At 40.7% G+C, this 15,734-nt stretch overlaps 1 protein-coding gene across 14 annotated transcripts in view; it reads left to right on the top strand.

The window, feature by feature from the left end:
• The window catches only part of brdt (bromodomain, testis-specific), a 28,231-nt gene extending 16,944 nt beyond the window's left edge, over positions 1–11,287 (top strand). For all 14 annotated transcript variants that reach the window (NM_001305664.1, XM_073952614.1, XM_002662424.7 and 11 more), the window contains 5 exons: positions 4,891–5,002; positions 5,099–5,166; positions 5,245–5,438; positions 5,725–5,923; positions 10,068–11,287. In NM_001305664.1, the coding sequence (NP_001292593.1) occupies positions 4,891–5,002; positions 5,099–5,166; positions 5,245–5,438; positions 5,725–5,923; positions 10,068–10,136 (642 nt within the window). In that variant the 3' untranslated portion in view covers positions 10,137–11,287. The remainder of the gene's footprint in view (positions 1–4,890; positions 5,003–5,098; positions 5,167–5,244; positions 5,439–5,724; positions 5,924–10,067) is intronic.
• Positions 11,288–15,734: the final 4,447 nt, after the last annotated feature.

Raw genomic sequence — 15,734 nt, 5'->3', positions numbered from 1 at the left:
CCAGCAGAGCTGTCTTCAGGTACAGAAATCTTAAAGATACTGAGTCGAGTGGTTCGAATGGATCTGTACGCATGCTCATGAGAACGAGGGCGAGATCCCAAGGGGGCATGAGAGAGGGGCGGATTAATTCACCTCTGAGGAGCCAGTTGATGAGGTTATGCCTTCCCACGGTGCTGTCAGCCACTGTGTCATGGAGAGCGGAGATGGCAGCCACATAAACCTTAAGTGTCGAGGGTGACAGCCAGCTCTCCAGCTTCTCTTGAAGGAAAGATAGCACAGCGCTGATCTGGCAAGTTCTGAGTTTTCTCTGCGGGAGACACACCGTTCAGTGAATAGACTCCACTCCAGGGCGTAGGCGCGCCTCGTCCAGGGGGCTCTAGCCTGAGTGATGGTATTAACCACCGCTGTCGATAGGTTACCCTAGTCTTGCTCGCGTCTAAGGACCACACATGGCGGTTCCAAATATCTGGGAGAGGGTGCTAGATGTTGCCCTGTCCCCGAGAGAGTAGTTCCTCTCTCAAAGGGATCGGTCAGGGAAGGGCCGTCACGAGGAGGGAAAGTTCTGACATCCAGGTCCGGTTGGGTCAGGGAGGCGCAACTAGCAAGACCTGCTTCTCGTCCTCCCTTACCTTGCACAGTAGCTGCGCGAGCACACTCACTGGGGGGGAACCTCCAGCCTGTTGGATCGAGGGGTCGTTCTAGGGGCTGAAGGCGCAGCGACACAGCACAGTGACAGTTACCCGGTGTGTGCCCATGTGCCATGCGCATCTGGGGACTCAATCGTGAAGCCAGTGCTGGAGTGGTGTGACATCGGCTGCGGATGCCATATGCCCCAGGAGCCTCTGAAAAGATTTCAGTGGGAACAATATTTTGCTGTCGAACTTCCTCAGACAGTTCAGTATTAGCTGAGCGCGCTCTCCGGAGAGGCGCGCTGTCATGGTGACCGAGTCCAGCTCCAACCCTTGAAAAGAGATCCTCTGCACGGGTTTGCTCTTTTCTCTGTTGACCTGAAGCCCCAACCAGTGGAGGTGCCAGAGCACCTTGTCTTTGTGCATAATCACTTGCTCCCGAGAGTAGGCAAAATCAGGCAGTTGTCGAGATAATAGAGTATGTGAATGCCCGCGAGCCGGTCACTAGGACAACCTCTGTGAGCTTGGTGAAGACCTGCTGAGATGAAGAGAGCCCGAAGGGAAGGACTTTGTACTGCCAATCTTGACCTTCGAATGTAAACCGCAGGATCTGATGGTTGCGTGGAAGAATGGAGACATGGAAGTATGTGTCCTTGAAGTCTATTGCTGCAAACCAATCCCGTGGACAAACTCTCTAAAGAATGCGTTTCTGCGTGAGCATTCTAAACGGCAGCTTTTGCAGACAGTGGTTCTTTTTGGGCGCGATGAAGTATGAGCTGTAAAACCCGCTCTCCATCTTGGCTGGAGGGACCGGCTCGATTGCATCCTTCGCCAGGGGGACCGCATCTCCTCTCGCAAGACAGGGGCAGACGGGGCTGATCCTGGTGAAATACACACCCGTGAACTGAATCTCATAGCCGAGTCTGTGCATATGAGCCACCGCGAAGGGCTGGCCCAAGCTAACCAGGCAGGCAAGTGCTCTCACTAATGGACTCATTGCTACAATCGCTGACATACCAGCAGTGGGGCAGCGCGGAGTGGGAGTGCTGATCTGAGAAACAATGGGGTCCCGCAGAAGAGCTGGAGGCGAGAGATTTACTCTAACCTCGCACCCAAACTCCAGAGGAAGGCCTCAAGGAGTGAGCGAAAGGAGACCATCCTCCCAGAACTCGTGAGCCACTGGCGAAATGCACCGAACCTGCGAGTCGGAAGGCATCGCATCCCAGACTGGCAGAGTTTGGGCTGTCATATCCGGGCAAGTGGAAAAGTGCTCTCTCTGAGGTTTGGTGGCGTTTTTTTTTTTTAAGCGCAGTTGAATGAAGAGCCTGGCCCCCCCACTGGGGACAGAGCAAGTTCCCTCTTCTCCAGATGGCCCATCTCAGGAGCGCTTCGTGGTCTGTTTTACTGGAATTAGCGGCACCCTGCAGCGGGCAGCACTGGTTGCCTGCAAGGTGCTCTGACCAGAGGTGGCGGCAAGGCAGCTCTCGTTGATGGGCGCTCTCGACGACAAGCAGTGGATGTGGATGGTTCGGGGGGAGCAGTCTTACATCCCTGCTGATAGATGACTCAGCCCATTGTATTCAACTGCACTGCTGTGAATTCCAGGGTAAATCCACTGACGGTGTCGCCGAACAGGCCAGCCTGAGATATGGGGGAGTGAAGAAAGTAAACTTTGTAGACTCTGCGCATATCTTTTGCCAATTTTTAGCCTTAGGTGGTGCTCCTCGACCATTAAAGTTGCCATCGTCTTTCCCAGTTCACAAGCAGTGGAATTATGTTGGTTGCGGTGCGGGGTTTGTAACAAGCCTGGGTCGGAGCTTCCTTCGTGCAGCTGGGCCAGTGCGCGCGCATGGACCCTAGGGTGCAAGGTGGAATCAATCTGGCCTGCAACTGTGTGGGCTCTGGCTCCAGCTTGGCAGAAAACCGACATGCTATGGAAGGGAGACGAGGCTGACTCCAGCCGAAAGAGGCACCACGCAATCATTTGTGTGTATGTCTGTGTATCAATTACCTTGGTGACAAGCAGGACTGACCCAGTGCAAACAGTGATGTCTGCTTGTCTCCACCAAAAACAATTTCTGCATAACATTGCATGATGTTCGGAATTGTTTTAGCAGCAGATAGATGCAAGTGGCTCTCTGTATTTTGGTTTTGGTAGCGCAAGCAAAAGATTCAGTAAAAACAGAATGACCATGATATGCAGAAGTCTTCATTTTGGCGGTTTGCTGTCGTGGCTGTCACCTAGTAGCAACAGCTGTACAAAAAAAAAGGAGTTTGACGCAAATGTAGCTGGGTTCAGAGGGAAAAAAGACAGTGTTGAACACAAACCAGCCAAGGGGGACAATCGAAATTGGGTTTGGACCAGGCTTTCGAACCAAATGTGAAGGCCACCTTAGTTAATCAAGGGTCTTTTGTGTAACAAAGCTACAGATAAGTGTATTTAATCTGGGTTAGAGCAAAATACTAAAGCTGAGTGGACCTTGAGATCGGAAATCTTTTATATATTTTAGGGCTGTGCAAATAATGGATAATCCGTTTACGATTTTGGCTTCTAACGGTTATGAAAAACCATTAATTGTGATAAACGATTATTGCATCATATACCGCCCCCTTTCAAGTTGTACATATTTGTTTCTCTTAAAAGCGCAAAAGACCGCGTGCTTATGTGTTTGTGCAGCGGGCTCACAGTCAGAAGCATGTGGTCAGCATTCAGTCTCATTCAAAGACAAGCAGAGCGCACACAACTAAGGTCGTTAATGTGAGCGCTTTAATGGTCAAATAGGTGTCAAAATGCGGTGTTCAGTGATTATTCATATTAACACTCATTTGTGTAATAAACAAACAAGTTAAGAATCAAAAGACATGTGAAAGAGAAACCATTAAAGTGACCGCGCAAAATATTCCTGCTGCCGCCTGTTTTTATCATTAATCAAACAACGAGAAAATCCCCCACTGCTCTTGACTGAAGGGCTTCTGTAGCGAAAATGTTTTTTTTACGGTGAAGATGCTTAAAGCACAGTTTGTTTCATATTTTTGTTCTATTGTATTTGTTTCTCTTTCCCTTGCAGGGTGGAAAATAACTGTATATACAGTTGAAGTATTTTCCAAATGATGTTTAACAGAGCAGGGAAATTTTCACAGTATGTCTGATAATATTTTTTCCTCTGGAAAAAATCTTATTTGTTTCAGTATGGTTAGAATAAAAGCAGTTATAATAAAAAAAAAACATTTTAGGGACAGAATTATTAGCTTCTTTAAGCTTTAATTTTTCTATACTATTGTTCTCTACAGAACAAACCATCATTGTACAATAACTTTGCTAATTACCCTAACCTGCCTAGTTAACCTAATTAATCTAGTTAAACCTTTTAAAAGTTATTTTAAGCTGTATAGAAGTGTCTTAAAACATATCTAGTAAAATATTATTTACTGTCATCATGGCAAAGATAAAATAAATCAGTTATTAAAAAATGTTATTAAAACTATTATGTTTAGAAATGTGTTGAAGAAAAATCTTTTTTCCATTAAACAGAAATTGGGGAAAAATAAACAAGTGATCTAATAATTCAGGGGTATACAGCTGAAGTCAGAATTATTAGCCCTCCTGAATATTAGCAATCCTTTTCCTCCCCAATTTCTGTTTAATGGAAAGAAGTTTTTTTTTCAACTTATTTCTGAACAATAGTTTTGATATCGCATTTCTAATTTCTGATTTCTTTCATCTTTAATATGATGACAGTACATAATATTTTACTAGATATTTTTCAAAATACAAACATTAAGATTAAAGTGCAATTCAAATGCTTAATTATGGTAATTAGGCAAGTCATTGTATTACAGTAATTTCTTCTGCAGACAATCAAAAATATATATTGCTTAAGGGGGGCTAATAATATTGACCTTAAAATGGGTTTCAAAATATTTAAACCTAGGCTTATTTGTTTTATTTTCGTTAGAATAAAAGCAGAAGAATAAAAAAACATTATAGGAAATACTGTTAAAATTCCTTGCTCTGTTAAACATAATTTGGGAAATATTTATTTAAAAAACAATTCCCAGGAGCGCTAATAATTTTGACTTTAACTTATAATCGTTTTGAATAATAGTGATTACAATTATGACCAAAATTATCGGGATTATGATTTGTCCCAAAATCGAGCAGCCCTAATATATCTGTTTATAGCTACTTGTGTTTGTGTGTAATGGATAAACACCTTGGCTCAAACAGAAATAACTTATTGTACTCTCGCTCTTTCTGCAGCAATGCAGGTTGTTGTCACCCCTCCATGAGAGTCCATTAGCCAGTATGAGAAATGAGCAGGACTGCCCAGAGACACCAGAAGAGTCCTCCGTTCATCTGCACAAAATACATGGTCAGCATTTCTCCCGTCAGGTTCCATTAGAGCTCTTTCTCTTGTTTTTCCCAGTGTTACTTAAAATTTAGTTGTTTTTTTCTGTACATTTTCTAGGAGCTAAACATGATGACAACGAGCTATGCAAGTCTATTCAAGATGCCAAATCCAACTTGCCTAAAAAGGTACAGATATTTTATACGAGTAAATCGTATGAAATGTGAGCTCAGTCTTCAGCATTCTCCTGTTCTTGTGTATTTAAGGATATTGTTCTGAAGCATGCTGACTCTTGGACGAGCCTTGGTAAGCTGGCTACTCAAACTCCTTGCACCATCAAATCATCCAAGGAAAGTTTCCAGCAGTTTCGCAAAGTTGCCATGGAAAAAGAGGAGCGGGAGAGAGCTCGAAAGCTGCAGTTGGAGGCTGGTAGAGAGAAGAGCAGCACAGACAAAAGCTGGTAATAAAAGAGGAATCTTTTTAAGGCCACACTGTGTGTACTTTGGTTATGTAAGTTTCATTTTGGAGGAGTTTCAATTTCTGCATGACTGGACACTTGATTCCAGCTGACCACAGCCTCCCGTGGCTTAGTTTCAAAGCATTGGCTAGTTTGTTAGAAATGCATTTTAAGTCTTATTTCATTTCACTTATTATTAACATTCTGATCCTATTGCCAATATGCTAAGTTTTCAAATAGGACTGTTCTCACTGAACTAGCTGACAGTTTGGCCTTTAATGATTTGTAGTTTGACGCAGCAGCCCCAGAAGGCTAAGCTGGAGTGCCAGCCTTCAAAGCCAGAAGTGGAGTCAGCAGAGTTGCCTCTGATGGCGGCCATCTTGGACACCCCCAAAGCCCCTGAGCCCAGTTCTGTTCTGCAGAACTCTGTTGACCGAGAACGAGAGATGGCACGCAAGAGAGAACAAGAGCGCCGCAGGAGAGAGGCTGTAAGTATTTCATACATTTAGGCATTTAGAGAACCAATTAAAATTATATCCATATCATTTTGTAAATAGTAGGGTTTTTAAAGAATTCTTAATGAAAATACAATCATTCAATAAACTTGAAAAATATAAAGAAAAGCCCAAGATTATTCATACCTCTGGCAAATTCTGACTTTTATTCAACTAGCAGTTTTTTTGACACAGGCTTCTCCCAAAAGATAATACGACTGTGTACCTGAAGCATCGTTGTGGAAAAAATACATATTTTTCAGATTTTATTTACATTTGAACATAAATGTCAAGTCCAAAATAATTCAAGCTCTTCTCAATAATCAACAGCTTTTTGAATGTTTCCTTTTGTGTTTTTGCCCATTCCTCTTTTGCGATGAGCTCCAACTCTTTCAGATTGGAGGGTCTCCTTGCCATCACCCTGACCTTTGGCTCCCTCTACAGATTCTCATTTGGTTATAAGTCAGGACTCTGGCTGGGCCACTTTAAAGTGTTAATGTTTTTGCCTGCTAACAATTCTTTACCACTTTTGCTGTGTTTTGGGTGAGTCCATTGGTGTCCATGGCCAAGTTTTGCTGCAGACTGCCTGATGATGATGATGATGTAGTTAAGAATCTTGACCAATTGCTCCGTTTTCATGGTACCATTTACTATGATTTGGTTCCCTGGTCCACTGGCTGAATATTCAATTTCAACCACCATGTTCGACAGTGTAGGGTGTTCTTAGGGTTAAAGGCTTTTCCTTTTTTATCCCCTCTGGAGCAATGGTGCCCTCTTTTATCTGCGTCCGTGGAACCCAGTGATGTGCAGTGTCAGTTAGACTGTCTATCTTGAGATTGTTGCCACTAGCAGAGCCCAGATTTATCAGGATGGACCATGGTGGTGATCTTTGGATTCTTTTTTTTTTTTTTCTACTTACTATCCTTCTGGCAAGCACAGGTGTCACTTTTGGCTCCCGACCATGTCCGCTGAGCTTTTTTTGTTATTATTTTGTACAGTGCATAATAAAGTCTTGTTTTTTTTAAATAATGCATTGCACTGTAGCCACTGGAATATGTGAGCAGCTTCACTGAGCCGCTTTGTCTTAGCCAGGACTGACCACAAACCAACAACTTAGAGAGCTTCTGTTTTTACCTGTTGAGTAAAACAGTTGTTCCCAGTGAATCAGGCTAATTGGGATGCTTTAGAACAGCTTGAACTATTTGCACTGGTGTAGCACTTTGAGTTTTCACATAGACTATGATAGTTTGCAAAGAGAATACATAATTTTGGACATGCCGCTTTTTGTACAAATGTCATCATTTGTATAATCTTTTGGTGGAAGCCTGTGTTTTTGGCCTGTGTTCAGGCCAAATAAAGAAAAACGCTCTGGGTTGAATGAAAGTAAGTAAGAATTAGGGATGCACTGATACCATTTTTTTTTAGAACCAATTTGATCCCGATAACAATAATCTGAGTATTGATTAATATAGATCCAATCCAGATACTGTGCTTTTTTTGTTTTCAGGCATAATATAGTTTCTATAGTTCTGGTAATAAACTCAAATTATATATTTCCTTTAAAAAAATAACAGAGTTATAAGCCTACTGTATATGACAGTTGACACAAACTAAAAACATGATGCTTGCTGTAAACTAGGATACATTATTTTAGCATTCGTTATGACATTGATCTGTTGTGGTCTAGTTTGTTTTCTTTTTCTTAATATTAAGATTTTTCTTTAAAATCTGCAATAGGCTACCACTGTTGACGCTAATCGCTTGTAAAATACTCAGCCTTTTAGCAAAGCGTGATATTTTCCTGCAGGTAAGACGCAGACTAAACTAAACTGTCTGAGGGAAGTTTTATTTAATAATCCCTTTCCAAATCACGCCGTGAGTGAGACTGCAAAAGTTCAAAACAAGGTCCGCTTATATGCTTTTGTGCCAAAACACAAACTAGTCTGTTAAATACAATATTGACAAATAATATTAAAGAAAAATATTCAGTTTTAGAGAAGCCTTAATGAGCCTAAATAATTTTCTGTTAACGTTTTTTAATTTCATTTACTACTTTGACCACAATAACCCAGGCTTTACAAACTATTTGCAGCACTGAATGTATTCACCTCTGAAGAATAAACTCAGTCGGAAGGGTGAGAGAACAAATTTTCAATGTTACAGAATTTTACACGTCGTGTCTACACAACTGGTGCGTGAATGAAGCACTTGATGCATAACTGAAGGCCCGTTTACACTGCCAGTTCAGTGTGACCCAATACAGTTTTTTGCTCATGTGACAGATTGGATCTGTTCTATGACCATGTAAACGAAAAAAATGTTTGCATTCGGATATTCAGAGATCGATTTCAGGCCTCCTTCACATGTGGAATAAATTGCATATGTGACTATGCAACTTAAGTAAACAGGCAGGTTGGATTTATTGAGGCATTCTGTTTTGTACATCATTAAACTTATGACAATGTGGTACTTTACGGCAGTTTAATGACGTAGAAGGAAGAGCATGTGTGGAGACGCCAATGCGGTAAACAGCAACAACAGAGGAAACATAGAGGAGGAAAATGTTTAGTTGCCGCAATTTGCTCCCACCAGACCCGAGATCTCTCTCATACCCACAAATTCCTCTGAATGATGGAGTATGTAAATAAATAAACCATAGGCGCAAGCTGCGATGACAGCCCTTTCCCCCTCATCCATCTCAATCATTTTAAATTTGGGTGTATCTAACATTTTGCAGAGTTAAAAGCAAGACAATTTCTTCCACCGTGGCTAGTGTGGCGCAGATGTTAGAACCCGCCTTTACGCATGCGTGACGCCATAAATTGAATAGCAAGTGTAAACGCATGAATCTAATATGGGTCACATTTAAAAGAACGTGTGAGCAAACAAACAAAAAAAAGATATAGGCAACAAAACAGAATTCAAGACCTGCTATGTAAAGGGGCCTGAGAGACAGCGCGCAGCCCTCTTGTATCTGCAGACACTTCCAAAATTTCAGGGAGGCCTACTTTATGTCTGAATAGCAGGTAATAATTCTCTTCACTCCAGTGATGTGAATGTGATCTGCTGATCTAACATTGCAACATGAGTTAGAAACCACAATTTATTCCTTGTTGCAGGTCAAAATGAACCCATTTAATGCAAAACTAAACGCATTTCTCCACTGATTACTTATATTAACAGGAACAATTAGTCTCTGAGAAAGTTTTTTGAGTTTTCATTAACGCAGCATGCAGTTTGAATTGTGAATGAATAGAGAATGATTAACACACACAGCGGCAGGAAGTGCTGAATTGAATATGAATTTACCCACTTGAATATTCATCTGTACTTCGCATTAAACTAAAGAATAGCTTTAGAACACTTTGGATATAGTAGGCCTACATGACAACTTTCTAGGCCATTATAATAGGATACCTTCAAGGTAAAGGCTTTTGTTTACTTCTAAATTACACATGCAAGATCAGCTTTGAATCGGTACTAACCGGCTGATATGCGATATCAAACCAATATCCGATGAAAGTATCTGAATCGGTGTATTCCTACTAAGATGTGTATAAGATGTGAATAACCTCAGCCTTGACTGTATATTCAAGTGAAGTTTATTTCTAAACTAATTTTGAGAGGATCACATGCTTATAATTGTTTGCGGATGGTCCTGCATTATCCAATTTATAATTCACCAATTAAGTTAGTTGACTAATCCAAATTGGCACCAAAGACATGCTCCTAGTAAGTAGTCATCTCTTAAGAGCAATCATTATCTGTTCACTAGCTACTACAGCAGATGAGTTCTCGATCTACCTGAGCTTAAACTCCCCTCTCGCCTTGCAAGCGGGAGGGAGCCCTGCTCTCGGATTTTATAAGCTTATGGCTCTCTCCCAGGACAGCATGCCAAACAAGGTTTATAATCAATCATCAGCTTAATGTGTACTTTTGAAATGTATTATTAATTAAATAGTGTTTGTTGCAGCTATTATGAGTTATAAAATACAGTAAAAATGTGTGTTTTATTACTACTGTAAATATTATTGTGTTTTTTTATCACATTGATCCCAAATAATCACATAAGCATTGCAATCCAATTCTACTGTTTGTTAATAAGTAATGCTTTTGTTTTTGATTGTGTTTCTTGTAGATGTCAGGAGTCATTGACATGACCATGCAAAGGGACATAATGGCGACCTTTGAGAAGAACTTGGAGTAATTTATGAACAAATTTAAAAAAGAAAAGAAAATGCTTGTTTGTATTGTGTTGCTGTTCAGTGAACAGTGTACGCTCTCTTTTCCCTTCCCTTACTTGCTCCACGAGTCCTGGTGACTGAAACGGGTGAAAATACTGCAATACAGCTGCATCACTTTACATTTGTACTAAAATAACTCTTGTAAAAAAAAAAAAAAAATGAAAACAGTAGTGGACTGTGTACGATGTTGTAAGACCAATATCTGCATCATTAATAGTGTTTGAGTGTGTATTCTTGAGTTTGTGTTATTTTGAAAAAATGCCTGCACTGAATTGCTGCCGAATGTGAGAAACCGAGGCAGTTGAGAATGAGAGAATGAGAATGTTTCACAACCCTTTCTTGTGTTCCTTAACTTTTGTTATTCTGCATTTGTTTTATACCGAAGAATGTTTACTTCTCTTGATTATTGTTATTGCAATCACAATCTTTGACACATTCCATCGACTCTGCTGTATGAATATTGCGTAGCTGGTCGTCTTGCGCTAGCTGTTGTCAGGTCTGTAAGGGATATTCCTGTGCAGGGCTTCGTGCCTGTTTATTCTGTTAGCTCATATGTGTTTGACTTGATGCAGCAATTTAAACCGGAAATATGCTGGCTGCGTTAAGATTGTCCTGTTTGAGTTTCTTTTTATATAAATATATAAATGGTAAAACATTTCTCTAGTGTCAGAAATGTAACATATGCATGTGTATGAATATATAGCATTTTGTTGCTGGGGACAATTATTTTTCCCCTCTAGATGTCCGCCTTTTGAAGAATCAGACTTATTTAGAAGAGTTATTGCACTTCCTGTATATTTGTATCCACGTGGAAGTGCAGTGCCATAAAGTTTCTCTCTCAGAGATGACTAGGCAGTTCTCTGTGCCTGAAGTCTGTGTTTTCTCCAGAGCCGTGTTGATTCCGAGGTGTGATCTGGTGATTTGTACTGCACTGAAGACATGTTCAGAATCATTTCTCTTGACTGTAATGGTTGCGGCAGTTTTCATCACAAGCACTTTATTCATTAAACCACCATGCTGAGGTGTCACATGCTATTGAGGGAAATACTAATATATTATTTCAAAGAAATCACATTCTAAAAGTTAAATTAATTAAAAAAGTATTTTCATTAAACCATGTGTGCTGTGGTCATTGAGATGTGTGGCTGATATTGCAGGGTCTTGGTCAGTTTTGTTGTACTTGTGTGTCCATCATATACTGCAAAGATTCTCAACGCTGTTCTTAAGGATCGACCTCCCAATGCTGATCAAACACAACCAACTGATTAGAGTCTTAAGGAGCACTTGATAATTACCGACAGCTGTGTTTTTTTTAGGTTTGGAACTGAACTCGGCAGGAAGGTAGATAACCAGGAACAAGGTAGAGGACTGATATTTTGTATACCCCATGACATTCAAATATGAGCAGTGGTGTAAAGAAACAAATTACAAATACTCAAATTGCTGTAATGGAGTTTTTTTTTTTTTTCAGAAACTGTCATTTACTAAGTAGTTTTAAAAATCAATCGCTACTTTTTCCTTCACTAATTTCCTTCAATCTGCAGTCAGTACTTTATTTTTATATGTTTATGGGGATTAGAAAAATCTGTCCTATGATTCCTGTCCAATCAAATTGCACATAGAAGGTAAATCACATAATGAACTACGTCAAGACATGGGTGATTTAAAATTGCAGCAAACTGTTTGAAAGAATTAAGTGTCCAAGAAGATGTCTAAAATCTTTACATGCATTCACCCAGAGACTTTAGATGCATGTCAGTGATGAGAAGATGATGGATATTTATCGTATGATGACCGAAATGGCCTTAAACACCCAGCAGGCACAAGACGTAAACATGACGTTGATGTTGTATCCCTCGTGGGGACGTTGCATTTTGTTTGGAAATGAAAATTGGGTTGACATCAGAACCCAACAATAGGCTGATGTCAATGTCCAACCTAAAATCAACCAAATATCAGTCTAATGATGTTACAGCTTGACGTTGTGTGGACGTTACCACTGTGACATCTATCAGAGGTTGGATTTTGGTTGCAATACCTGATGAATAAATGTCAATATTTGACGTCAATATGACCTTTGTTTTAGATGTTGGCTTGATGTTGAATTTTGGCCGCTTTCTAACACAACCCAAAATCAACCAAATGTCAACATCATTTGATGTCTTTATTGAACGTCAAAATAGCAGTGTACTTAAATGCTGGCCAGACATTGAATTCTTGTGACCTGACATCACATCCTAAATCTAACCTATATTAACGTTTTAAAATGTATGCCTACTGGGCTATAACTAAATGCACTACAGAATGTTACGTTTACACACATCCACAAATGAAGCTCCATAAGTCCCAAACCAAGCAAGCCAGTAGCAAGAAACTTTACCAATTGATGAAAGTGAATGGAAATAAAGCACCAGAGACTGGGGAACGCTGGATGACGCAGGATCAATGCAGAGACTCATCTGTCACTTTGGTCTTACAGCAGGGGTGTCCAAACTCGGTGGGAGAGTTTAGCTCCAACCCTAATCAAACACACCTGAACCAGCTAATCTCTTTCTAGATACTAGAAACATGGTGTGTTGAAGCAAATTGGAGCTAAACTCAGCAGGACACCGGCCCTCCAAGACAAAAAAGAGTTTGGACACCCCTATCTCACAGGAATCTTCTTGCACTCTCCGCTCCTCCATAACCACCTCAGCTCAGGATATGGCCTGATTCATTGGCATCAATTTTTCACAGGTCTTGGATTGCATCAATGGCACTGCATAATTTCTAGAGGACTCGAGATGAGTATCCTCAGGAGGAAATAGATTTAATTTCAATTCTTTGATGTTTATGTATAGTGCTTTTTTACAATGTATTTTACAATGTATTTTTTTACAATGCTGTTCGAAGTGTATTTAAAGGAGATGCAAAAACGTACTATAAATGAACATAGTAACACAAACAAACATGTAAAGCATGTGAGCGGTTCTAGCAAAATGTCTTGTGCATTAAGACACGAGGAGCGTGTCCTACAGGTCCCGCTCACCTTCGTGGAACACACTCATGAAACATATTGTTCTGTGATGCACTGTGTGTACGCTTTACTAGTTTTAAACTAAGATAGTGTATCTGCGCCTCGGACATTATCAGGAAGGCTAAATGAGAAGGCTGCTTAAATAAATTTAGCTATTTCAGGTACTACCCGAAGCCCTGAGTTTAGAGATCTTATAGAGCAGGTTGGATTGTAGTGAGACAGGAGGTTGGTTAGATAAACAGGAGCAAGATTATTTAAAGCTTTATAGGTAAGAAGTCATATTTTAAAATCATGATGAAACTTAACAGGTAGCCAGTGTAAGGAGAATCAAGGATTTTGTGGAATTTTTGTAATTCAACAGGTGCTGGAAGCATACAATAGCAAACGACTGCTGCAGAGTTTCTCATTCCTCCACATTATAAAAGTTCCCTAATAGATTAGGATCGGTGACTGTGGGAGACATTTGAGAAGAAAACCGTTTGTAAATATATCTGTGCTTGGCGACATGGTGCTTTATCCCGCTGTAGGTAGCAATGGTCAAAAAAGGGATGGACATGGTCAGCACCAGTTATGCTCAATTGGCCCAAAAAGGAGAACAATGATTTCAATTTAAATATCCCCTCCATCCCAGCATTCAATTGTTTCCTGCGTTGTATCTGTTTAAACTATTACAACAGTATCCTATTTAATCTTAGCACAATGGTTAATTGTTTGAGTTTTATGCTGCGGTTACACTAGAGCAGGAGTGCCCAAACTTGGTCCTGGTGAGCTGGTGTCCTGCAGAGTTCAGTTCCAACCCCAATAGACACACCTGAACCAGCCAATTAGGCTATTTCTAGGTATACTAGAAACTTCCAGTCAGGTGTGTCGAAGGAAGTCGGATCTAAACTATGCAGGACCGTGGCCCTCCAGGAGCGAGTTTGGGGACCCCTGCACTAGAGTTTGTGCGTGCGAAAGTATGTAGTATGAAGCTGCGAAAAAGGGGCAAGAATAAACAAGATGATTAGCCATTAAAAAAGGTGAGCGATTGGTCCATGTTTTAAATTTCTGTCTAGAGAGGTCATGTTTTGATCTTTAATGGGTCTCAAGCGATGCAATTTCGCAGGTCAGAGTTCACCAAGCTTTAACTTTGCACCGCAGCAAACTGCGAAACTTGAAGCACAAGCATGTGTTTCCAGTCTGACTGATTCACGTGCGTATGAATGGAAGTCAATGGGGAGAAAAGTCCAGACTGACCGCAGTTTTACTACAACCTTAATTAAACACCTTTATCAGCTAATCATTACAGTCTGTAAAATAGCTAGGATCTTTCTAAACATATGTTGGAGCTACACTATACACAGTTCTGGTCCTCTAAGACCTGGAGATCACTTTGAGGGCAATATTTTAATGTAACATATTAAATATGGACACAAGTCCATCTAGCACCAAAAACCATCTTATGTTTAACATCATTGGAATCCCATTTCTTCCCAAATCTATGGGAAAGCTTGGTTATAACTTGAATAGATTGTCTTGATCCTGCAATCCCGCTTTTGGAAGACCTAGTTTAGCTTCAACCCTGATCAAACACACATGAACAAATTAATTAGGACCTGAACAGTACTTGATGCTTACAGGCAGGTGTGTTTGATATGAAATAAGCAGGAAGGTATATCTCCAGGAACATGGTTGAGCACCCCTAATCTACATTATTTAACACACCTGATTCAGATCATCAGTTCTTTAAAGAATATCTCAATGAACTGAACCAAGTGTGTCAATTGAGAGAGATACACAAGTTGTGCAGAGCTGTGGGTCCCCATGACTAAAGCAAAGAATCACAGGCCTAAATGTCTCTATAGCATATACTGTCTTACTATTAGCGATAAGAGAATTTGTATTACTTAGCACTGGAAAAAAAAAGAGTAAGAGCTAATAGCCTCTGATCATGTTGCCCTGCCAGAGCCACATTACCATTAGCCTTTATGCATTTTGGCTAAAGGTTTCAGGCTTGCCTTCCATTGTTTCTAGTGAGCCTGAAGGTCTTGATTAGCTGGCTAAGGTTTGTTAAATTAGGGTAGGAATGCAAGACAGTGGCCCTCTGGGAACAAGTTTGGGCACTCCTGAGGTGCATATCTGATGGGATATGCAGTATTGCTTACCAAAGGGCACTTCGAAGTGAAAACGATCATGGCCACCATATTGAAGTGTCATTCTAAACTGAAGTGCTCAAAACTCGCCTCTTCAAAAAGCCCTTCGGAGTGAAGATTTCAAAGGGTAAACCTGATGGACACTTCAGGCCACCATGATCCTTTGTGCAGGGAAGTTGTTTAGTGTCACGCTACATTTCCTTTGGATTGACTTATCCCTATGCCCTAATCCATTGTTTCTCAACCACATTCCTGGAGGACCACCTGCACTGCATGTTTTGGATGTCTCCTTTGTCTGCCACACCAATTACAGGTCTTTCAGTCTCTGCTAACGAGCTGAGGATTCTAATCATGTGTGTTTGGTTAAGGCGACATGGAATATGTGCAGAGCTGGTAGTCCTGCAGGAATGTGG

The sequence above is a fragment of the Danio rerio genome, chromosome 6 (genome assembly GCF_049306965.1).
Source record: "Danio rerio strain Tuebingen ecotype United States chromosome 6, GRCz12tu, whole genome shotgun sequence".
Taxonomy (NCBI): Eukaryota; Metazoa; Chordata; class Actinopteri; order Cypriniformes; family Danionidae; genus Danio; species Danio rerio.
Note: the sequence above shows the minus strand (reverse complement) of the source record. Positions and strands in the feature narration are given on the sequence as shown.